Genomic DNA, 25736 nt, shown 5'->3' with positions numbered 1-25736 from the left:
GGTCCCATAGTGAGGGAGCCACTCCAGGACAAATTAAGAAGGACTGGACAGGGAGTTCTAGTCCAGAAACCCTGTGCCTGGAGGAATGCCAATCTGCTCCCAGTCAGCTGGGCTGCGGCTTACCCAAGAGGACAGTATGGAGTCAGTCATGCCAAGGGGCCCAGGGGAAAATCACAGAAGGTGTTTTGGTCCAGTTCTGTCCCCTTATTACAAAGGCCCTGGGCTGTAATATGTGTCTCACCTACACCAGCACAGTGCCTGATACATCAATGGGCCCACCCCACTGTGTTACAGCTGGGGGAAATGAGGTGGGGGCTGAAGCTCTTGGATGTCTGCAGCACAGGTGCCCTGTCCCTGGACAAATGACTCTTCCATGCCTGGATGTGTGGTAGGGACGGGGATTCCCAGGGGATACAGAGCTCCTGTGGCCACCGTGCTTGGAGCAAGGGGGTTTTCCCAGGCAGAACAGTCAAGTTTTACTAATAGCTAGAACTTCCCAAAATGTCTGGATGTGCTTCAAGAGAGATTGCTGGGTTGTGGGAGCAGAGGAAGGACAAATTTGGGGACCTCAGTGGAGACGAGTGGGTTCGAGTCTGGGTCTCCCCAGGACTGAGCCCTGGGGGCATCTCAGGTTATTTGGGGTGTGCATCACGCGGGGGTGCAGCTGGAGACCCCCATGAGAGAAGCATCCCGGGTGGGTGCTTTGGCGGTGAGTCAGCACCCACCTCCGGCTGCCGAAACCAGGAGAGATGGTATCAGCCTGATGGGGGGGGTTGGCGTGATCAAAGGAGCTCCGCTGCACACAATGCGGGGACTCGATAGCCCTTATCTGTCATCCCCGAGGTGCGAAGGGCCGTGGGGGCTCGGGGCGGAGGTGGGGTGGGTGATGGGTGCTGAAGGGCTGGGTGCGGGGTCTCCCACCCGACCTTTCTCTGGAGAAACCTCTCCTGGCAAATACTGAGACAAGAAAATTATCGCAGGTTCTTTATGTGTCTGGGAAAACCCTTGGGAAGGGTTTGAACGCTCCTCCAGCTGCAGAAGCAGGATGGCTGCTCACTGGCCCCTAAGGAAGGTTTGGGGACCCACAGCATCCTCCCTCCCGGTCCCCTTGTCCCATCCTGCTGTTGAGAGGAGCCCCCCGAGCCGCGGGCCCCATACCACACACTCGCATGGGTCTCAAACATGGTCGTTTAATAAAATCTCCTTTTAAAATAACTACAGTTCATACAACAACGACAAGAGGTGTGGGGAGAGTGGCAGCAGCCCAGGGGAGGGGGAGTGCAGGACAGGGGGACAGAATCTGTGCCATGATGGCCTCTGTCAGCTACCCCACCAGGGACAGGGATGGTCCCATGCCACCATCACTCACCAGCACATCCCTGCCACTCCTGCCTGCCCTGCCCATGCCTGTCCATGTACAATGGCTCCAGTGAGCACAAGAGGTCACCTGTGGCTGTGACAGTCCACAACAGGGTCTGGACATGAAGCCACAGGACAAAGTAACCCAAACCCTGTTCTGGGCCTTCCACTGGAGGGGTCCATGGCCTATGCACCTGGGAGGGTTTGAGGAAGAGCACTGGGCTCCAAGCAAGAACATGTTGGTGAGGGCTGGTGAAGCTGGACATGGGCAACAGAGGGGTGCAGAGGGTCTGAGACCAAAGAGGTGCCTGGGATGGAGCAGTGGAGACTGTTGCCTGCCACAGAGGGATTCCCCGAGAACACACAGTACCAGGCTCCACAGGAATGCTGCCAGGGCATGAGCTCTGTGGGGTTTGAAGCAGCACAGCAAAGCCCCCATGCCTTGGCTGCCCCTCTCAGCCACCCCAGCTCCTTCCAGCCCTATTCCTTCCTCCCCCACAGCCACATAATCTTAAAAACAAAACCTTGAACACTTCTTCTTGAGCTTTTACCCCACTGAGGCCTGTGGTAAGAGAGAGCCCATCCTCTCCCAGCACAGACTGGGCTCCCAGATCACAGTGGCATTGGGACTGTCCTGAAGCCCAGCACCCCTAAAGGGGTCAGAGCACAGGGCAGCAGCTGAAGGAGCATCCTGGGGAGTGATGCTAGTGCCTGCTCGAGCTTCTCCTGCTCCTGCTATTGGCTCCCAGAGCACTATCCTGCTGCCAGGAGCTGCCCAGGCTGGGGTGGAGGAGGCAGAATGGGCACTGAAGCCCTTAGTGATGACACCTGCTCCAGGGAAAGGCTCCATCCCTGGCAGATGGGCTCTGGGCAGGCTGTCAGCCCTGATACCAGGCATGAGCATGCCCAGCCCTCCTGGCCCTCTTCTGCTTTCTGACCCTCTCTCTGACTCCTTCCCAGCTGCTGTGCATCAGCCGAGCTGCAGCCAAGGCAGCAGCCCCCTCCTCAAAGCCAACTACAAAGGGACAGTGCCAGGGCAGCGCCCCCAACAATTTCTGTGCCAAAGCAGCCGCCCCCTGCGCCCCGAGAGTTGTGAGCAAAGGGCTACGCAGGGACGCGATCACAGCAGCAAAGAGGACAAGGACGCTGGAAACGGGGGCAATCCCCCCCCATAGCTGTTAGTGGGTGTTTATTGGGCAGGCGTCGAACAGTCTGGCAGCGCGGGGTCAGCGTCCCTCGGCCCAGCTGTGGGTGCCCCTCCGGCACGGCCACCCTGCCGGGCACGGCCGCGGGCACAGTCTGTAGCAAGCTCGGGCGCAGGAGATGGGGCGGTTACTGGTGCGACTTCGGGTTGGAGGGGTGTAAGGAGGAGTCATCAAACAGCGGGTTTCTCACTTCCATTTCTCCGGTCTGCCGTGGTGGAGGGAGAGGAATGGGGGAAGGAGAAGGCAGGAGGTCAGAAAACAGTTGGGATTCAGCTGCCCCATCCCAAGGGGTTTGGGTCTGAACCCCAGCCGGCAGGGAGGAGGGAGGAGGAGAGGGGGGCGACCTAGCGGGCTGCGATGGATGATGAGCACGAGGACCCCCATTACCCGGGAAAGGTGCTGGGCTGGGGACCCCAGGACAGCAGTCCCAGCCTGACTGGCAGAAATAGAGTTCCTTGCTCAGACTGGGGACCTCAGGATGGGCCCCCCCAGTACGGCTGGCAGGAATGGGTTGCCCTGCCCAGACTGCCTGCCTGCCATCAAGTGCCCTTTAATGGGCCTGTAAAGACCCACTGATGACCCTCGATCTGGGCCCTGATGGCTGCACTCGGCACCTATTACCATGTAAAAGGCTCCTCTTCGTCCCTTTGTGCTCTTTGTACCTAGGGCTGTTAAGACCTGCCCTTCCCCGAAGTCCCCTGCTAGCCAGGAACATCCTCTCTGGATGTGAGGGGTCACAGATCTGCGCTCTGGGAGTTAGGATGGCACAAGGACGAGCCCCCCCAGCCCTGGTGCCCAGGAGCAGTGACCTGTCACTACAGGGATGGTGGGTCAGGTGTGCCAAGGGCTGCTCTAGTTCTCTGCTCCCAGGGAAAAGCTTTGCGCCGGGGCATGCACTCCTGCCCGCTGGAGAGCTTCAGTGGGAACTGGCCAGGGACATGGGGGGAGCAGAGCGGTTGGACCACCTCAAGGTTTGAGGAAGAACATGTGGAAAAGGCTCCTCACACAGAAGCGCACATCCCAGGCACATGTTGGACACTCCCACATGCACAGGGACTCCCTGGCCCTCCTGCAACTGCATACCGGAGCCAGCCCAGGGCACTCATACACGGTGAAATCTCCATCCTCATTCTCCTCATCAGATGATGCTGGATCTGGCAGCTTGGGCTCCTCTTTATGCCTGGGGGGAAAAGATGGAAAGAGGAGATGAAGCCCAGTGGGATGATTAGGGCCATCCCAGTTAATGGCAGGACCTGCTGTCTGCTCCCAGGCTGCTTACTTCTCCAGGGAGAGCATCTGCTGCTTTTGGTGCTGGTAGTGGTACATTTGGGCACTCTGAGCCAGCGTCTTGTCCCCGGGCTGTGGAGAGAGCAGGAACAGCTGAGGAGTTTGGGCTTTGGAGGGCCCCAGCCTGGCTGGTGGGGCGGGCTCTACTGTGTGGGAATCCCTCCAGCAGAGCACTGGGTGCCAAACACTCCACAGGGAGGGACATGGGCGCCTTACCGAGATCTTGTCATAGGGCAGGGGGCTGGCTGCTCGCTGGGCTGAATACTCTGCTTTCTGTGCCAGCCTGATCTCCTTCTGCAGCCTGCCAGGGAGGGGAATTGGAATCAGGGAATCACTAAGGTTGGAAAAGCTTTCTAAGATCAAGTCCAACCATTAACCCAGCACTGCTGAAGTCCACAACTAAACCATGTTGCCAGGTGCCACATCCACATGTTTTCTGAACACTTTCAGGGATGGTGAGCCCTTTCCAATTCCTGACCAATTACATGAATTTTCCCTAATGTCCGGCCTAAATCTCCTAAATCTCCCCTGAGACAGCTTGAGGCCATTTCCTCTCATCCAGTCCCTTATTCCCTGGGAGAAGAGCCCAACCCTTCCCCGGCTGTCCCCTCCTATCAGGGAGTTGTGCAGAACCAGAAGGTCCCCAGTGAGCCTCCCTTTCTCCAGGCTGAGCCCCTTTCCCAGCTCCCTCAGGCACTCCTGGTACTTCAGACCCTTCCCCAGCTCCATTCTCTTTTCTGGACATGCTTCTGTCCCTCGGTTTCTTTCCTGCCATGAGGGGCCCAAAACCAGGATTTGAGGTGCCTCACCGGTGCCCAGTGTGGGGCACAATGACATCTCTAGTCCATCCTAGAGGATGTGGGGAGCCATAGGAGCAGATGACTCCATTCAGGAGCCAGTGACCCTTGGAGGGTCAGCCCTGTCCCCTGTGATGGCACCATGACATAGCCACCTCCATCCCATGGGGCCTGGGCACAAGGCACCAACGTGCTGGCAGTGTCAGCACCCAGCGCCACAGTGAGGCCCACACCAGGTGCCACCTGCTCCCAGGAGCCTGCATCTGGTGCGGGGGTGTCTCACTACTGTCCTCCTCCCCCAGGATGTCTCACTACTATCCTCCTGCCCCAGCCATCTGATGCCACATCTCGGGGGGACTGGCAAGGGTAGTAGTTGCCTCTCTTCTGATCCCTCACGCCTGGGAAACGTAGTAATACACTGCCCTGGGCACAGGGACACCAAGGGACTGTCAGCAGCCCCAGCTCACCTGCACCAGCAGATGGCCGCCACGATCAGCGCTGAGATTCCGGCCACTGTGCACACCACAATCAGCCCTGCAGAGTTGGAAAGGACAGCAAGGGACAGCAGGTGAGCTGGCAGCACGGTGACACCAGCCCATACTTCCCTGGTGAGGGTGCGAAACCTCTCCCTTTGAGTCCCAGGGTCTCACCAAGCACCATGTTGTCATTTGCAGGGATGGGAGATGCCTCCACCGGGTACTTCTGGACCGTGGCAGTGGTGGGGAGGGTGGTGGCTGCCACGGTGCCAGCAGGACCCTGCTGCAGATGCCCCCCTCTCAGCCCACTGCCCACACGCTGTCTGCCACGGTCAGGCACCAGGGTGGCTGCAGGAGAAGACAGAGCAGTGAGTGGTGCCTGGGCAGCTCCAGAGGGCAAACCTGCCTGGGGTGCAGGGTCTGGCTGCCATGGGGTCCCTGGCACCGCTGGGAGCAGGGAGTGAGCACTTACTCCTGGGTCTGCCATCCTGTAGAAGGTGGTGGCGAGGAGCCTCCTGCCTGGCCAGCACATCCGCAAGAAAATCAATTTCTGCCTCCAAGCCGGGAATGGAGGTCCGTCCTACAGGAGAATGAATGGGTGTGAGATGGGCACTGTGGGGTGCAGCTGTGTGCCCACCCCCAGGGCCAGACCAGTACCTCCAAGAAGGGGCTCCTGTCCCAGCTCCAGCAAACACATGTGGTGTTTAATCTGAGGCCCCTCAGATGTAGCTCTCTGAAAGCTGGCCCCCAGGGCCCATGTGTGTCCTTACTGCTTTCAGTGGGATTTTTCACCCCACAAATGCTGGAGGATCAGGAGCAACAGCATCTGCCCTTGTGCCAGAGGCAGCAGGTGCTGAAGACTCTGTGAGAGAGGGCAGGGTGCCAGCACCCTGGTGTGCAGGACCTGCCCTGTGTCCCTGCCCCTCGGGTCACTAGCAGCCCCAAATGACGAGGGATGGGAGCTGGATCATAGACAGATACTCCCCAGCTGCCCTGCTGCCTCAGGGGTGAGAAGCAGCTTCAGCACAGTGAGTTGCAGTCAGAGGACACCCGAACACTGGTTTTCACTCCAAATTGTCCTTTATGGCCCAGGGTGCCCAGGGTGCCCAGAGCAGGGCACAGTTTGGCTGTTCAGCAGAGCATGGGGGCCCGTGCTCCAGTAGAGAGGTTGGTTCCTGCCCAGCATCTGGTGGGATGCAGCTCCTTTGGGGAGGGAACAGGGGTGCCCCATGCCGTGTGGGATGTACCCCCAGGGGCTGGCTCCAGCAGCATCTCACAGGTGGCTGTCCAAGCCCACACCCCAGCACAGTGCTCACCAGGGACATTTGCCCTTCAGGGGGCTCCTGCAGCATCAGACACAGGCAGGACTCCCACTCTGGCCTGGGGGTGCCCACCCATGAGGTGACAGCATTGCAGCAAGAGTGGAGCTGCTCTTCTCAGGGTCATCAAGCAGAGTCCAGCTCTGACACTCACCACTGCTTTTAACAGGATTAAACTCAATTTCAAAGGCAGTAGACATCCCTGTCCCCATCTCAATCCCCAGCCTACCCCTGCTTCCTTTGTGTCCTGGGGTGATTTTATGATGCCTGTATCCCCAGTAGTCTGTTCTGTTCATGTGACATACACAGTTCTGCACCTTTAGGACTGGCTCCAAGAGCGAAGGGGGAGAAAGAAGAAGCCACAGTTGCTTTTCAGAAACGGCACTCACTCCCCCGCATCCTTCTCTGGACTGTGCTGTCTGCAGCATGGACAGCGGGTCAGAGCTCACCTTTGCTTTCAGTTTGTTTTCAGCTAACTAAGTTCCCTGGGCAGTTTTTTTTTCTTTTTTCTTGGATCTGTTCAAACCTGCTCTGGACTGAAAACACAGAAAAACACTGGCAGCTCACGCCTGTGGCCCACCAGGGCCTGGGCCTTGGCACTTTCCAGCACCAGAGGGATTGATAAGAGACTGAGCGAGCCGGGCTACACACCATGAAAAGGACTTTCTGAATTTGCCATCTCTTCAAACAGCAGGAGGTTTTATTGTTAAATATTATTCATTTTTAACGTTTGCGAATACTTTGCTTGTTAAACAGTTTTTCCCACTTTTCTCCAAGGAAATATTTTCCCAAACCAGATGGGGGAAGGGGCCGCTTGAATTTGTTCCTGGAGGGACCCCATTTGTTTCTGGAGGTTTTCTCCCAAATTTGCTCTAAACCAGGACACTTCGCCCATATTCAGACTGTCCCCTCAGGGAAGCCCTGGGGGCTAAATCCAGACATACAAAGGCAAGGTGGTACTTGCAGCTTGATTCCCAGATAATTCAAGGTTACAACAATTACATCTCCTCTGGAATCTGTCCTCACATCCAGTGTTTGGAAATAAACCCTGATTCCATGTGGAGCTGTGCACAAAGGCCACATTGCTGCCCCATGACTCAGAGCCACATGAGCCAAAACACAATTTAAAAGGGGGATACTCTTGCTTTAAACAAAAGCACTGAAAGTTACTGTCCCCACATCCTCCATGTCCCCAGCCTCCTACCCTTAGCTGGAGCCCTGGGTTTCCCTGGCTCTTTGCACCCTGTTATTTGCATCCCAGAGCAGAATCATGGCCAAGTGGTGCCAGGCTGGGGCTGTGCCAGTGCCGTGCTCAATAGGTGAGTGCCCACGGTGCCAAGGTGCCAGCATGGGGCCATGGTCTCCCAATGGGCAAGGGAGTTGGCATGGGACAGTGTGACAGACTGTGCCTGAGGGGGACATCCTGGTGCCCAGGATGGGGATAACCCTGTGCAAGGGGACATCCTAGTGCCTGAGATGGGGACATTCTGGCTCTAGCTCCCCTCTGCACTCTGGGAAAGGTCTATCTCCATAGGGAGACCATCAGGCTGTGGTGTTGGTGCTGGATGTGATGTGGCTGGAAAAAGGAAAAAAATAGTTGAAAAAGCACCCAAAGCAGCTGCCAGGTCCCTCAGAGTCTCCCGTCCTGTGGCAGTGTGTGAAGTGGCAGATGGGAAACTGAGGCAGCAGTTTGGGGTCCCAGTGCAGCAGCAGTTTGGGGTCACTTACCTGCACTAAACAGCTTTATCACCAAATTCTCTTCCAATGGCTAAAAGCTGCCCACCTCCCATTCTGTGTGGCAGCTGAACCTCCCTCAGTGATGCCACAGCTGCCACCACACATTTGAGGGCACCTCAGCCCTCAAGGGCTGGGTCCTGCCAGGCACTGTGGGTGTGTGAGATACTGGCCCTGAGCTGCTCCAGGAAACAGGGAGCTGGGGCGAGACCCAGGTCCTGCCTGGCTGCCCCAGATGCAGGAGCAGAGATTCTGGGGAGGAACAGGGTCCAGGCAGGGCACAGCATACGGGGCATGCAGGGCAAGGATAGGACAGGGACAAGGACAGGGCACAAAGGTGCACACAGGACATGCACAGGGACAGCCGGTGGTGCAGGCAGGGCTTGTGCAGGGTGCAGATGCCCCCTCATGGTAGTTGTTACCACTGCTGCTGCAGTATGGCATGGCCAGGCTGGCACACAGCCCCCCAGCCCCTCTGCTCTGCTCCTGGCCTCTCCTCAGGGCTTCCACCTCCTCAGGGCTCAACCCTGGGACACACACCTACCCTGGCAGTTTGGGGAAACAGGGACCAAGGAGAGACACATGTGGCTTCCACCTTGGGCTAAGGAAAACTGTGATTGACAGTGTCCACAGGAGGGCACAAAATTCCTACAAATCCACTAATTTCTATAGTCCTGGCCCAGGATGGCTGATGTCCTCCTTGGTGCTGGCAGCACAGCAAGCAGGGAAGGGGGAACCCCCATGTTTTTGAGCTGAAGCCCCTTTTCCCCCTTTACCCAAAGTGCTTCCTGCAGCCCAGTGGGGGCTCCATGCTGGTCAAGCAGAGGCAGGGATGAGACCCACTATCTCAAAGCACATCAAACCCATCACAGCACATGGTGTGCACATGCAGCACCATGGTGTGTGTGGGATTATGTGGACAGCAGCAGCCAGGTGCAGACAGCCAGCTGTGGGATGCACTGCACCCAGATTCCCTGCATCCCATCTCACCTCTGCACTGATGCTGTGCTGGGTATGCCGAGACCCCTACACATTATAATGGCAGCAACACGCTACTCACATGCCTCGCCCTCCTGAGACACCAAATGGGGCTCTTCACCCAAAAAGCTGCTCTTGGGAGAGGACCCCTGGCTCCTTCCAGGAATTGTGGCACAGCAGCAAGATCCCAGGATCGGTGTCACCAACAGTCACAAGTGGCTCAAGGATGTGTAACCCTTTAAAGGAGATGCCTACATAGCAAAAGGGCTGCATGGGTATCCCCTTTAAAGACTTAGGCATCCTTGGGCTACAGCAGCCCTGTTTGCCTTGCATTCCCTCTAAGTGTAGCTATCACAGCCCCTCTTCATCCTCACAGCCTTCTCTGGTGTTGCTACCACACGAAGGTACAGGCACGATGAGAAAGCCCCCATTGAAAAATAAATGGTGCCTCCCTGCCAAGAGGAGCTGGGCATCCTCAGGATGCTAAAATAGAGGATTTGGGAGAGGACTCCCCCTTTTTTATTTACTGCAGTCCCCACACTTTTGCTGCTACAAGCTAGTGGCATTGCTTGGGACAACTGGATGGGACTGGGAGAGACCTTGATGTCACCATCCCCCCATGGTGGGGCCTTAGAGGATGGTACTGTAGTCCTGCATCTCTCTGGGTGAGGATGCAACTATGGCCACATCCTTCAGAAAGGAGCTGGGTTGCTATGGAGATGCCAGCACATGTGCAGCCCTTGTGAGAGGGGAATTTGCTCTCAAGACTTTTTAATTTATTATTAAAAAATAAACTATAAGCAACTGCTAAAGCCATTCAGTGCCAGTGGATGAATAGCCCATGGCAGAGGTGCTGACTGCTGTCAAATGCCAAGTCTGGACCTCATCCCTGCGCCATCCCCTCTTATCCCCCCAGCCATCCCTCTCATTTCAGCTAAAGGGCCTTGCTTTGGGGATCTCCCCACTGACTTACAGGGTGATTCTCCCGCCGGGAAGAATGGCACTGAAGGCATGCTGGGTTCTGACATCCTCCATGAGCCCACCTGGGCTGAGCCATGAGCGAAGGATATCTCCAACTTCACTCCAACAGGATCCTGAACATGCTCAACAACACAAAGCAATCCCCCAAAACCCAGAGGACCCTTCCATGTCTGCATGGAGTTCAGATGCGGGGGGAGCTGCCTCCCTGATTCAATGACCAGTGCTTGTCCTTCCTGCCTGGCATAGGACAAGCCACCTACATGCTTTTAGAAACTCTCCAGGAGTTGGGAACCCCTTAGCAGGAGACTTTTGGGGGCAGCGGGAGTGAAGAGTGGGTGAAGGGTGGGCTGGGGCAGATGTCAATACGTTCTGCACCAGGAGATGACTCAGAGGTGCTCCAGAGTACCTTGCATCCAGGTGGTCCCCAGAAAAACCCACCAGGAGCAGCCTGAGGATGTGGCCAGTCCTGGCCTCTCCCCCAGCCACAGAGGGCACTCCACTTCATACCAATAAACAATTGTGTGCCATAATTATGGTCTTAACTCACCTGCTAGATGGTCCCATGATAAGAGGGCACAGAAATAGCTCTGCCACAGCTTCCCAAGCTGCATAAAGAGTTGACTGTCATGCTAAAAAATGCCTATGCCTGGCCACAGCACTGTCTTTGCAGCTGAACCAGGGGCACAAGGGTCAAAGCTGCACTGGGGGCATCCTTCAAGTACTGCAGTAGCAGTGGGATGGGTGACATGGGCTGCTGCACCCAGGCTGTCACAGCCCCTCAGATCCCTTGGGGACAGAGCCAGGAATAACACCCAGTGCAGCCTCCAGTGCCCTGGTATGCAGCCAGGGAGTGGTCCTGCCTGTCACAGCTGACTCCAGCCCTCTCAGCATGGATGCTGGGCATCACCCAAGGAGGAAACATCAGTGAACCACAGTCCAACATCTGAAACCAAAAACAATCAGGCATTGCAACCAAACACTGGTACCAGCTCAGCCCTGGCATGGGTGAGGCCACAGGCACCTGTTTCAGTCAGCCACAGAATCAGCCTAAGTGACCACTCTGTGCTGAAAGCAGCGCCCCTGCTCCTGCAAAGACAGAACCCTGGAACAGCCAGGCAGACCCTGGAGATCCCCAGAAGCTGCCTGTCCTACTCCTGTCCTTGGAGGTCCTGGGCTCCCCACAGCGCTGACAGGGCCACACACAGCTACCAGAGGAGGATGCACATAGAGCAGGATGCATATAGAGCAGGGTGGGGTTGCCAGCCCAAAACCACCTCCACAGCTGAGGTGAGTTGGGTGAGATGGAGAGGAGCAGCTGTCCCCACAGAGATACAGCTGCCATGGAGAGAAGAAAGAGGATGGGGTACTGCTGGGGTGGGGGGTGGTCCTGGGGCACAGAACCTTCCAGAGCTGCAGGGTAGGTGTGCAGGCAGAGGGGTGGAGGATGGGTGCACTTACCACTGGGTGAGAGCTGCTTCTGGACACAGCGGCCGTGGTCATCCTCCTGGAAGGGGGGCAGGCAGGGCCCGCAGGCACCCGACCCCGGCGGGCAGAACTCTCGGCGCTGCAGGGCACAGTCCAGGCTCCGGGGACATGATGCTGCTGTGGGGACAGGACAAAACAGCTCAGGAGAAGGAGAGGAGTCAAACACGCCCCCAGCTCTGTTCAAACCCTCTTGGAGTGGGACCCAGCCGCCCTGGGCTGCCCATGGCTGCTTCTGCTGCATCTCCCAGCTATCGATGGGCTTCACCAAAGCCACCCCTGGGCCCTGCTCTGCCTCCACAAAGCCATTAACAGCTGGAATTAACCACAAGCTTAATGACTAAGGAGTTGGACTCAATGATCTTCATGGGCCCTTCCAACTTGAGGTAGCCTGTGATTCCGTGACCTGCACAAAGCAGTATGCAGTGATGAGTATGCAGTGCCTGTACCCCTCAAGGTATGGGCACAGGGTGCCACCCCATGGGAGTGCTGCAGAACACTGAGCCCTGCAGAGCTGGCAGTCACCAGGATCTCCTGCTCCTGCCTGCCCTGCATGGGGAGATGAAATCCAACCAGCACAGATGAATACTTGTCTGATGACTGTCAAACCAGAAGTCCCAAACAACTCCCCCAAAGCCCCAGCAGGGTGTGACAGTGCTGGTACCAGCACTTACCTCCCATTCCATGGCATTTCCTGGAGCAAGCAGTGGGAGCCAGCCCTCCCTAGCACTGACCTGCACCCTAAACCTCACTCGCAGTTTCATGGGGCATCTCATGCCCATGTCAGCCCCAGGAAGTCTCCACTCCCTGGGTACAGGCACGAGGCCCCCAGGCTCCAGCCTCACTGTGCCATGGCAGTACCATCATGGCTGGATTTTCACCTCAGGAGTGGATCTTCCTGAGGGACACAAGAGTCCTGTGTCCTACACAAAGCTGAGTCCTGGACCAGGTGATGGTGGCAAAGCATGTGCAGAGCTGGAGACAAGAACTGTGACATGAAGGGCCAGCACTCAGGTACCACCTGCAGCAGGGGACACACTGGGGTCCTGGCTTTGATGGTGACACTGCTGGTCCTGCTGCAGCACAAGTGTCTTTCTCTCAGAAGCTGGTGGCAGTGTGGAACCAGGTGCCCCTCAGTGCACTCAGATTGGGCACAGCTGTGTGGGAGGAACAGCTGGATGGGGTTGCACAGCTGGATGAGGGTGTGGCACACAGCTGCCCTACTCTGCCCCTCACCCTGCTGTGCACGGCCACGCCCGCAGCATTCCCACAGGCAGCAGCGGGCAGGGGTCAGAACTGTGGGGCTGCACTGAGAGCAGGATCAGAACTGTGGGGCTGCACTGAGAGCAGGATCAGGACTGAGGGGCCAGACTGGCAATGAGTCACAGCACGAGCCCGCTCCCAGCACTGGCCCACGCACCCCGAGCAGCCCCTGCCAGCCCTCGCCACCCACACTGGCACCAGCAATGCCTTGGCCACCCATCTGTCCCTGCACCTGGGGATGGCAACACCGGGGACAGCCCCTGTGCACTCCACAGCGAGGGGAACCACAACTGTGGGGGCTGTCCTGAGGATCCCCAGCCCTGCAGCACACCAAGGGCAAGGGGGACAGCACCCTGTACACAGCTGAGAGTCCTAAACAGGATGGAACCGCCAGAACACAGATCATGACAAATCTGCTCCCCCAGCAAGGGCACAGGAAAGATGTCACCCCAAAGCCACACAAGTGGGATATGCACCCCCCTGCCTTTGTATGGCCATATTCCACCACCAAACTGCTCCGTGGAGGGTGCAGCTGCTACTAAGAACCCCCAGCCTGTGCCCATGCACACATGCCACTGCACCCCAGGAAAAAGTCATCATCACGGGATCCAGGACCATCTTCCCCACCTTGGCTGCCACTGGCAAGGGTGCAGCAACGACAGTTTTACTGCTGGCTGACCCCCATGCCAGGCAGAGCAGCCTGGGGAGTTGCCCTTGGGGTGGGGGAACATGCCCACTGTGCCCCATGGGAGCTGGGTTTTCTGCTGGACTATTTGCTCCCCACAGATGGTGTGGGGCTTGGCCACATGGCTGGGTGGCAAGAAGTGCTTAATGGGCTAATAATCAGATGTCTAAGCACAGAAACTGGACTTAGCTTCTGGCTTCATGTCCCTAGGGTTACTCTCACGGTTGCTGTGTTTAAAAATCAGGGCAGGAGGAGGTTGTGGCACTGTGCAGTCTCAGGCTGCAGATGTCACATCCCCGTGGGGCACTGGGGGACACACCTGTAGGGGCCCTTGTCTGTGCCACAGGTTCATGGAAACACTTCCTCCTAAAACAGGTGCTGCAAAAAGCTTATCACTGACAGAGGAAGTCACCCCAGGGTGGGTCACCCCACAGCACCAGACATTGACAAGACCCTCAGAGCCACCTTATGAGGAGCGATGGGGGCAGAGCCCCGAGCCAGAGTCCAGCCACTGGGTAAATAAAGCCCAGGCTGGATCCCAGTGAAGGCTGTTATCTTTGTTTGAGGAACAAGCTATGCTTGCCCAGCTGTCACTGGCTGCAACTCAGAGCTCCCCATGTGCCACCAGCCAGCGACTGGTGAGCTGGCATCGCTGTGTGGGCACCCTGTGGACTGAGGGGGCCCACAGGGGCTGTGCCACTCTCTGAGCCCACCTCAAAGCCCAGCAGTAAGAGTCCTGTGCTGGTGGGAGTGAGCACCTCAGTGCCATGCTGGGTGATGGGGACCAAGCACTCTGAGTGCCACCACCCAGGCACCACATGGGCACCTCCAACCCTGACTGCTGCCACCCTGTGGGGCTGCCAAACTACACTGCCCCAGTGCTGTGCCACTCTTGCACACTCACACGTTCCTGGGGGCTGGTGCGACCTGTCCAGTGCTCAAGCAGACAGGTGGTGGATTCCCCAACACTCTGGCCAGGGGTCCCCTCTCCTGAACACCTACCCCAAGGTGGGCTGGCACAGCACGTGGGTCCCAATTCCACCCAGCTGTGGCCATGTCACCACCTTGCCACCCACCTGTTCCCAGTGTCAGCATGGCTGCCACAGCTCCCAGTCTTGCCTCTGCACCTGCAGGGCTGCTGTTGAATCTGGGTGAGTTTGGGATCTCCCCACCCCAACCACGCCACCTGCTTGGCACCAGTGCACCCCAGCAGCACCTGGCCACAAGTGGGATGGGCAGAGAGACCCGAGCTGGGGTCTGGCTGAAGTCCTGTGAGGACCCTAACCCTGCATGGCCCTGCCAGCAGGAACAGTACAGACCAGAGGAGCGAGCAATAAATAACATGGAATGGTCTGGTGGCCAGCGCCAGACACAGCACAGCCAGGATGCTGCTGTCCAGATGTGCCAAGGTTGTTTGGAGGAGGGGGATGCTCCAATTACCATCATTGCCCTGCCATGGTGCTCAACTCCTGTGCAGGTGGCAGGGAGGCCAGAACAGCACAACTGGGGTAACCCCTTAACCTGTGTTTAAGGGGTTAACCTGGGTGGGGCCCAGGCCTGGGCCAAGCTGCTGGTGCTGGAGGAACCCAGTGGCTCCCTGCAGGCAGGACCCCAGCCCAAGGCCAGCAGGTGCATGGGACACAGCAGCTGGCACAGACAGCAGGTGAGCACGAGTTGGGGACACATGTAATCAGGAACAGAGCTGTGCCCAGGAGGAAACATGGTCATGTGAGCAGCAAGGCCTCTGGATGTGTTATCCACAGGGGAAAGCTGAGTGCAAAGCTCCATCCCCAAGGACTCACCCTGGGGAGAGCTGTGCTGGGCACCCAGGGTGGTACTCAGGACCAGCAGCATGCTTGTGAGAGGGGCTGCCCAGGCAGGGCATAGAGCCACTGGCAGTCACAGACTGAGTGGAGCAGCTCTTCCACACTCATGCCAAAACATACAGGTGAAAAAGAAACAAAAATAAACCCAAGGAGGACACCTGTGTGGCCAGGGAGGCAGGGACTGCTCCTGCTGCGTCACTGCTGCAGATAGAGAGATAAAAGTGAACGTAAGAGGATAATTAATTAGCACCGAGCACTGGTGTGAATGTTTAAGGTCCCAGCAATGCCAACACCCAGCCTCCCTCTCAGCTGAGTTGTGCCAACAGTTTGAGCTGGCAGAGCCCACTGGGCATGGGCTGAGCCCACGGGGCACTGGCTGCACAGCCACATGGGCACAGAACAGCCTACCCAGGACCACCGGGTCTGGTCCCTCTATGGCAGCAGGACACAGCCCCTGGGCATGTCAGGACACAGGCACTGAGCAGGGGGGGATATTGGGGTGTCTGGGGAACAGGGTGCAGGTCTCACTCCCATGTCGGGCCCCTACATGCTGGCTGAGGCTGAGGAAAGACCACAGCAAGGCCATGACAGAACCCCAGCAGCAGCAGCAGCAGCCCCTGCAGGGCCTGCAGTGGTGTGGTCTCTGCCAGCACCACTCCAAGGTCACTACTTCTCCTCTTCCTCATCTTCCTCCTCAGCCAGATAATGTGGGAACTGATGTGGGCTCTGGCTGCCCTCTCAGTACTTCCATGGCCAGCTGGCACTGGCCATGGCTCCCTCCCAGAGCTGCAAAGTGCTCCTGGCTCTGAAGGAGAGCTCTGGAGCAGGCCCTGGGCAAGCTGGTGGGCAGGCATCAGACAGAGAGGCTGGCATGATGCCCCCACCAGCCCCCAGCCCCTGAGGTCTCTCTTCCCCCTGTCCACAGCCCCCCTGGGCAGGGGCAGTGCTGCTGTCCAGCAGCAGGCTGGAGCAGGGGTTGCTGAGGCACCCCAGCACCTCACCTGCGCTGCCCCATGCCCAGGGATGTGGCTTCTGAAGTGAGTCAGGGCCAGTAACTGCCAGCAGTAATGCCAGGCTGGATGCTGTACACACCAGCCACGGGTGACACATAGACTGACTGTAGGATGGACACCCCGCTGGTGGCTGTGACCTGGTGGGCTTCCTGACCCAGCTGCATCCCCCTGCCCTGCTGTCTCTTGCACTAGGAAGCAGGTGGATGGGGACTGGATTGAACCCCCAGAGCAATGCCCACTCCTGGACACAGCTGGCACCACTGCTCAGGCAGTCCCTGTGCAAGCCCTGCCACTGCCAGCAGCTGCTCACGTCACTGCTGTGTTCCTGCCCCTGAAAATGCAGCAGCCAAGCCCCCTCCCACGCAGAGACAGCAGAGCAGGGCTCTCTGCAGCGCTGACCCCGCAAACCAGGAGTTGGGGGCTGCTGGTCACATCATGTCACTGCTGGGGACAGAGCATGTGGCACAACCATGGCCACCAGTCTGGCCCCATGTCCTGCAGCAGCACTGGTGTGTGCTAGTCCACCAGTGGGGGAGCAGCTGGAAGTGCTTCTTTGTGCTTCAGCAGATTTGGTCAGACAGATGCAACATGCCATCAGCTCCCATCCCTGAGGCCACCAGGGCTTGTGTTCTGGCTCCCAGCTTTGGCTGGTGGGTGCTGAGGTCTGGCCCAGCTGGCTGAGATGATCTCCAGCATAGTTTCTGTCACAGCCAAGAAACAGTGCCAGCAGCCTTGCGTCACAGGCTGGGGACAGGGAACACCTGTAGGGAACCCCTGTGAGCATTCCCCATGCCTGCACAGCAAACAGCTCACTGCACGCTGCTCCCAGTGAGGGGACAGTCCCACCAGACACGGCCTCACCCAGGAACAATGGAAAAAGGCCTCATCAGCACTCTCCTACTCCCATCCCCATCCTCACCGTGCTGCTGCTGCTTTGGGGGCACCAGCCCAGAGCCCTGGGCCACAGGCAGTGCAGACAGTGTGGTGGGCACCCATGGTGCAGCCCTGAATGACAGGCTTCCAGAGGCTTGTCCTACTTCACGTTCATTGCCAAGGGAGAAAGGGAGGGCCAGGAGGAGCTGAACCAGGTTCCTGCAGAGGTGGGGAGATGCCAAGCCCTCAGCATCCCCAAACACATTGCCTCCCAACTACCAGTGTTCCCCCAGAGCCTGTCCCTGCTCTAGAGGAGACCCCATCTACAAGCACCCCAAAATCCCAAGTTGCTCCTGTTGTTCCAGGCTGGGACAGAACCAGGCAATCTCCACCAGGCTGAGGGAGTGGAATTTTGTGTCATCACTACTCAAAGCCCTTAACTGGGCCAGAAAAATCCTTGTTCCTTGCCCTGGCAGCCTGCTTGCTGTGCAAATGAAACAGCTCGATTGGGAGGGTGTAGGAGCAGGAGACAGCACCAGGATGGGTGGAAACAGCTCCAGAAAACCACAGATTCAGACCTCAGCAGAGACTGGGCAGAGCCAGGATGTAGAAGAGGACATGGCTTCCTTGCCTGTGGCCAGTGAGGAGGGCATCAAGCCACTGAGACACCCCCTGCTATCCCAGCCTCAACAACCCTGGATGCTGACAGCCCCAACTCCAGCCCACCAGGGGCTGCCACATCCAGGATCTGAACCACTGCATCCCACCTGTGCCCTGCCGTGCCAGGGAGTCTCCAGCCACAAGTGGCTTCAGATATTCAGGAAGAGAAGAAATAATAAAAAAAACAAAAGGCAAAACAGGTGTCACACACCATTTCCCCAGGCCTGCCTGCCCAAACCTGCTGCTGGCTTTGCTTTGCTGCCTGCACACCCACCCATACTGGGGACCCCAGGCTGCCACCAATGCCACCTCATCCCAATGCATCTGGCTGCTCTTTGCAGCCTGCACCACCCACTTTAAGTCTTGTTTATCAAGTTTTGCTCAAGTAAATACCAACGAACTTTGTACATGCCCTGAGCCTGCTGGGGTTGGGCTCTTTAATTCCCTTCTTATTGGGCAGGTTTTGCACCACGTCACAAGTGAAGCAGGTGGTGGTCAGGGCTATGGTGCAGAGCAAGCACCATTGAGGGGCCCCTCCTCACACCCCTGAGGTGCTCTGGAACACTCCAGTGAGTAGCACAGCACTGTGCTGGACCCTTGCTGTGCCAGCATTGCAGGGGATGGGCAGCCCTGGCACCACAGACCCACCATAAGCACTGAGCAGTCTGGAGGGAAGGGGTGGGGTCCAGCTCTCTCGTCTGGGCATTCCTGAGCACTGACCCATCAGCAGGACAGCACTCCATGGGTATACACTTGCCCAGTGAGCTGCAGTAGAGCCACAGCCCTGGGTGAGCTCTCTCTGTGTGATGGCAGGGAGGTGGGAGAGGGCAGCCCACCCCACAGCTCAGCATCCAAGGAGCCATCAGGCCAAGGGCCACCACAGCTCAGTCATCTGAAAGCAGCCACAGGCTCCCACACACTCTCACTACTGGGCTGGAACTACCCATCTGGAGCAGCAGCATCATTGCACCCACCACGGCCAAGATGCTCTTTAGCAAAGCCAAAGCCATCTCACACCACCACCAGAGATATCCTGCAGCCTTTGGGAAAGAGGCACCAGCATAATTTTGCTGATAACTCCAGCAGCTCATTGTTCAGAGTGGGAATTCTGTCTGTCTGTCAAGCTCCCTTGGTCTAGTCATGGCCTGGCACCAGCCCTGGTGCTCCTACCAGCCCATCACCCTGAAACAGGTGCCTGGGGACATAGCTCCTCACCCATGGGTGCTGGAGCAATAGGGGCCAACCTTCATGGCTGTTGGAACAGCCATTAGAAGAACAGCCTTTGGAAAAAGGACTGGCAAAGGGACTCTGGGTGGGCACCCTCCGTGCTGGTGGACATGCAAGAGCAGAGGCAGGTGGAAACACAGGGGCTGCAGCACCCACCCCACTGGGGCTGCACCCATGGCTATGCCTGTGCTGATTCAGCCACCACCACTGATAAAGACCTGCAGCGCCATTGTGTCCAATGGGGCAGAACCCAGAAAATAAGAGGCTCCATCAACACAGAAACTGGGGGTCCATGGGATGCACAACTGCATCCTAAGGGTGCTGGTGAACGCAGCATCCCTGGGCTCTTGAAAAAGGGCTGCAGATGGTGCCAAAAGAGCTGGACCCAGTGATTTTGGGGTATATGCTGAATAGGAAGAGGCAGCTCAGGGAAACCCTCTCCCTCCTAGCCAGGAAGCCAAGAATGATTGCTGCAGGATGGGTCACATTACAGCAGCTCACCAGGTTGCCCTCTCTCCCGATTTAGGGCCCTCTCTCTCTCTCTGACAGGTGTGAGATGATGAACTCCCGGAGGCAGAGCAGCTCCTCACCCACAAGAGAGCTGCGGGCTCCCCAGGAACACTATCCTGCTGACCCCCAGCCGAGCCCAAGCAGCAGCCATGGGTGTGCTTTGGGTGCACTGGAGACCTGTACCTTCCACACCTCCTGTCTCCACCTCCACCACACTCTCCTTTCTATAGGAACGGAACGGGCCAGGAGCTCAGGAAGCCCCTGTATCATGATGAGTCAGGATCCTCACCAGCACTCAGCTGACATGTCACCTCTCATGTCACCCACCTAGTGCGATGGGCTCCCACTCAAACAGCAAATACCTCTCATAGGCTTTGCCATTCTCAATCTGTGCAGGAGTTACCCCAGCATGTGCCACAGTGTGCATGGGTTAACATGGGCAGTTGCAGCTCGCAGTGCTCCGGGGCAGGATAAGGCAGGGATCATGACCTGCTCTGGCTGCGTTTCCTTCCTCCAATTCAAAGTGCGCTCCAGGCACTTAATGGCCGGTTTCTTTCCATTGCAATTCTGGTTAACTCATGAAGTGGCTAATTACAGGCCTGTAGTTGCCATTTGGAGTGGCAACAGTGCTGGGTTATGCCCAGGCACAGGAGGGAGATAACTCAGCACTGGCAGTGGCGTTGGGGCCAGAGGTTTTAGGGCCAGCCAGCCCAGGGGAGCCCAGGGGAGCCACTACCCATTCATGGACCAGACCCAGAGATTTTGGGGGGGATCAAGCACCAGGGCACCGTGTTTATGGATTCAATGCAGGGATGGGGCTGATGGCAGCTTCTGTACCCTGTGCCCAGGGACCCAGCACCCTGCACATGGGGAGAGGCCATCCCATCACCCCTCTTGTCCCTGGACACCAAATCACCCATCCTGTCCACAACATGCTCATCACCACATTGACGCTCTTGTCTGCAGCAGCCCTCATCAACTTTCTCATTCCTGGAGTCCACACTGTGCTATCACCCCTCCTGTCCCCAGCACACTTTCAGTCCTGTGATCCCTTCTGTTCCCCCTGCCCCTGCCACACTGTCATCCCTGACATGCCCCATCACCCCTCTAGTCTCCAGCATCCACCACCAACCTCCCTGTCCCCAGTGCCCTGACCACACTGTCACCCACCTGACGCTGTGCCCCCCCCGGAAGCACCCGGCAGGGCTAAGCCGATTACCTCCCTTAATACCCCCATGGCCCAGAAGAGACATTTCAGGCAAACATTGATGCACCTTCCCCTGTGATGTGGGAAGACCCGGGCTCCCTGGGGACTGAGGGATCCCTGCGGTGGGGGGCTGGTCTCCAGAGCTGCCAGGAAATCGCAGATCCAAAGGACCTGACCCTGCACAGTGCAAGCAGCAGGCCCCTGGCTCTGGAATCCCAGTCTCCCAACCCTGAGCTCCAGCTCTCCACACACCGGCACCCCCAGGGTATTGCTGGGGTGCACATGGATTTGTCAGTCCCCACAAAGCTACAGCAAAAGGGATGAGGGACTTTCACCCCATCTCCTCCATAAACTCTTCCTTGATGCTGATTCTGCAACTGGAATGATCAGACATTTTTCCACCCATTCCCCCTCCTCAGGCCTGCAGACAGAACCCTGCCCATGTCCCTGGTATGGGTACTAGCTCCTTGGAGCCTCGTGGGATGCCTGTGCCCCACATCCCAGCTCCTCCACAGCTCACTCCCACAAGGGCTCTTTTCCCACAGTGGGAGCCAGCTGAGCACATGTAACCCAAGATAACAAGGTGAGGGCATTATCTCCAAGAATTAAACCACATGGAAAATTAAACTCAGGAGCAGCACCCCAGCTGCTGCATGGAGAAACAATTGGTCTGCACCAGTGTGGCAGAGGACACCCCACCATGCAGCCATGGGAGGCTTGAAGGGATGGGGCGGCTGAGTGGGACCACTGCCCCCCACTGCCACCACTCCGAGGGTGGACCCAGACAGCCTTTCATGTGCCTCAAGAGAACACTGGGACTGCTTCCTGCAGACCGACTCACAGGATTTCAGGACTGAGAGACCACTCCCTGCACTCGGCAGGGCAGCCAGGCCCCTGCAAGCACCACGGGCACAGCACCAGTCCTGCTGTCTTGCTCCCAATAGTGGCTTGGAGCTGTCACAGCTTCAGGGGTCAGCATGTAGGTCCCTGAGGCCACTGCACCCACTGTGTCCCAACCCTGTGCCCAGTGCAGTGAAGGACAAGCAGGCAAGGAGGAAAAGCCGAGAGATGAACAAGCACACCACAGGCTGAGCCTAGGAACTTCCCAGGGAACAGCTCCTGCCTAGCCATGCCCAGCTGCGAACTTTGAGCACTCCCTGGACCACTGCAGAGCAGGGGCAGCCAGTATGAACACCAGCATCTGTGCTCCCACCCATGTCCCTGCAGACTGGCGCAAGGAGGAGTAGCAGCGCAGAGCCAGCAGGTCAAACATGGCCAAATGGGTCACTTGGACTGGAAACAACTCAGATTTTGCTGAGCATCTTCTCCAGATGTCTGGGATGTGAAGTGATGGCTGTGGTAGCAAAGTTCAGGATTATTAAAAAATGGGGTTCTAGCCTGTCATCCCATTTGGAAAACATTTTTTTTTGTTTGCAATAATAACAAGGATAATAACAGATGAAATTCAGCAACCTAGTTACTCAAGTGGGAAGAAATACAGCTCTCACTCATGTTCCATGAAAATGAATCCAGAAAAAGCAGCAAGGCAGGGCCTCTGCCCAAAGCCTGGTGTGATGCATAGAGACGTGGGAGAAAGAAGCCCAGCTGAGGAGCAGCAAACAAACCTAAACCACCCTGCAGCACCTCCAAAGCACTGCTGCCCTTCATCCAGCTCAGATCAGGCTCACAGCAAGACGAGGATGTTACTGAGCCACGTGCAGCTGCATCCCGGGAGATGGCATCTGCTGCTGGGGCTCTGGGTTGCAGCATCAGCCAAGGAAAGTGAGGAGGAGGAGATGCAAATCCTCATCTGGATGGAGCTACAGAGGCAGGAGGACATGGGTATGGTGCTGCAGGACCTTCTCCCTAGCTCTCTCCTTGCCAGGAGCCAGTTTCATCAGCATACCAGAAAGCAGGAGCTGCTCCTAGGCCTGCCACCTTCAACCTCGCAGCCATCCCCAGAGAAAGCCAAGGCTTGGCCCCATCTACCTAGGAAAGGCAATTATAAAGTCAGAAGAAACAGCCAATCCTTCCTGTGCCCCACTGCACCCAGAGGAAGGTGGTGGGGTCAGGACAGAGACTCCTTTGCCTGCCCAGCATCCCAGGGATATTTCTTCCACCATCTCCAGGAGAAACCTACCTGGAGTTCCCCACTGCCACATGCCACACAACCTCGAACCCCTGGCAATGGGATGCTGCTGCTGGGAACAGTGCAAAGACACCATCCCCAGCTTTTCTCAGGGAAAGAGGTTGAGCTGAAAATCCAACCCCACATGTGCCAAGAACGTGCAGTATCCCAGCACTGGAACAGGCTGCTGATGCGGTACCAGGCCACTCACGCTCACCTCACCTCCAGCATCTTTCTCGGGCTGGGAAGGGAAAGAGAAACTCTCACCAACCCCCTGACAGCACCCAGGCACAGCCACCCCAGCAGCCCCTCAAGGAACCCTGCCCAACCAGCACTGCCAAGCCAGATGATCCCACACTAACCCCTTAAATTCAGGAGTGGAGATTATACTGGATCCCTGGTGGCTCATCCGAGCTGCCTGGATCTCCTTCCTCCCATCTCAGCCTGTGTCAGCAGTACCTCTGGCTGGGCCACCCCAGCCTTGGCTTGTGGGAAGGGGGGGAGCACAGGAGCATCCCCACCACTGCTTCCAACCCTCTGACATGGAAACACACAGGCGTTTTGATCCACTGGGAGATTTAAAAATTATTGCAGCTTCCCGCCATCCCACAGAGCAGGCGGGAGCACGGCGAGGCCAGCCGGGTCCTGGCTGACAGCAGACTGTCTGTCCGGCGTCCGCCCGCCCGGCGTCTGTCCTGCCGGGAGCCAGAGCGAGGGAACAATATCGGATCCGCAAACAATGCTGGGAGCCAGGAGGCCTCTCCCGGCTCCTGCGCCAGCGAGGCGGAAAGCACCTGCCCGAGACAGGCCGTACCTAGGCAGGGCCATGGCACCTCCCCGAGGGCCTGGGGCTGGCGGGGGTTTCGGGTCGCTGTTCGTGCCCACGACAGCCCCGTGCTCCCCAGCACTGGGCACAGAGCAGGGGGACACGGAGCATGTCCAGCGCCAGAAGCCCCAGGAGGGGAGATGCCCTAAACCAGACCCCGAAACTCAAACAAATCAAACCTGAACACCCCGAAACAACCCTTCAGCAGACAGCAGGGCAGCCTAGGGCGGTGCTCCACGGGAGGAGGCCACTCATTCCTTCTGCCCCGGCGGAGAGCAGAAATGTCACCGTCACTGGTGTAGCAGGGCGATGCTGCGGCTCCTCCCGGGGCAATGAGGCAGATGGACAAACAGGGCTCCCTCCAGCGCAGCCCCTGGCGGCTCCCCGAGATGGCTCGGTCACTGCAGCACCTTTATTTTTTTCTTTGTTTCGGTGTTTTTTGATGTTGTTTTATTTTTTTTTCCTACCAATAAAGGTGCTTCATGAGGCCCGCTCCCATGACTGTGTGCTCCTTCCCCACTCCAGGATCCACATCTGTGGGTCTCTCCAGCCCCCCCAGACAGCTGCTGGGGACAAGACCTGCGGCGCTGCCACCCGCTGCCAGGCCCCTGCCGGCAGCAGCGGGCAGGAGAGTGACGAGGAGGCGCTGCCCGTCCCCGGGGAGCGCTGCGGGCTGGGAGAAAGCCCCGCGGGGCTTCGTGGCAGGGGCACCTCCTACCTCGCTTCCACCCAAGAACACGAACACCCACGGATGCTGATCCCTCGTGGGGATGGGCATAATGGGAAAAGAGGGGCAACCGCACCAGGGTTCGTCGTGGGAGAGGACACGAGCATCCGCGGGGGAAGGGTGAGGACACGAACACGGGAGTGCGGGGAACGAGGAGGAACTCACCGGCACGGGCGAGGCGCGGACGGAAGGATCCGAGGGCGGCGAGCAGCAGCAGCGCTCCGCAGCGAGCGGCAGCGCCCCGGGCCGCCACCATCGTCCTCGTCCACGGGCACGGGCACGGGCACGGGCACGGGCACGGACACGGACACGAGCACGGGCACGGACACGGACACGAGCACGGGCACGGGCACGGGCGGGCGCGGGGCCGCGGAGGCTGCGGGCGGCAGGGCGGGGCTGGCGGTGGAGGCGTGGCCAAGCGGGGGCGTGGCCAGGCGGCGGGGCGTGGTCATGCGGTGGGGGCGTGATCAGGCGGTGGGCGGGGCTCCCCGCGTTTGGGCCCCGCCCACTCCAGCGAGGCCCGCCCCGCCCGTTCGGCGTCACCGGCCGGGGACGCTCCGAGCGCTGCCCTCAGAGCCCCTCTCAGGGCCTAAGGGGGCTTCAGAGAGCTAGAGAGGGACTTGGGACAGGGGTCTGTAGTGGCGGGACACAGGGAATGGCTTTCCATAGCCAGAGGGCGGGGTGAGATGGGGTATTGGCAAGAAATTCTTCCCTGTGAGAGTGGAAAGGCCTTGGCTTTCCACAGGTTGCCCAGAGAAGCTGCGCCTGTGCCATCCCTGGAAACGTTCAAAACAAAGATGGACAGGGCTCTGAGCAAGTGGCAGGTGTCTCTGCCCATGAACCATGAATCCAACCCAGAGAAGTTGGACTGTATGATCTTGACAGGTCCCTTCCGACCCAATGCAGTCTATAATGCTGTGCTGGGATCTGGTTATTCCCGCAGTCCCACATGAATGGGAGTGAAGAGCTGGGGAATCTCAGCTGTGGGTCGTGTGGCTGCTGGGGTAATGTTCAGGCTGATGGCAGAAATTGTCTCATCCTTGCCTGCTCTGCATCTGTGGCACCTGGCTGGGTTTGTCAGACTTCATCTGCAGCCACTGGCTTTGGAGAGAGCTGTGCACTGCCAAACCACCCTCTCCCTTCCCAGTCAGAGCCACATCCCTGGATCACTCC

The 25736-nt window shown here is 58.0% G+C and overlaps 1 protein-coding gene across 1 annotated transcript; it reads right to left on the bottom strand.

Annotated features, from left to right (window-relative positions):
• Positions 1-1170: 1170 nt before the first annotated feature.
• On the bottom strand, positions 1171-24932 carry NPDC1 (neural proliferation, differentiation and control 1). The gene is given in 10 exon segments (XM_058853366.1): positions 1171-2769; positions 3648-3744; positions 3844-3989; positions 3991-4028; positions 4031-4152; positions 5116-5182; positions 5299-5472; positions 5597-5704; positions 11595-11738; positions 24729-24932. Coding segments are annotated over 10 exon segments (1065 nt in total). The 5' UTR covers positions 24820-24932; the 3' UTR covers positions 1171-2691.
• Between the last annotated feature and the right edge of the window lie 804 nt (positions 24933-25736).

This window comes from Poecile atricapillus, chromosome 20 (genome assembly GCF_030490865.1).
Source record: "Poecile atricapillus isolate bPoeAtr1 chromosome 20, bPoeAtr1.hap1, whole genome shotgun sequence".
Lineage (NCBI taxonomy): Eukaryota > Metazoa > Chordata > Aves > Passeriformes > Paridae > Poecile > Poecile atricapillus.
The sequence above is the reverse complement of the archived record's forward strand: the minus strand, read 5'-3'. Positions and strand labels throughout refer to the sequence as shown.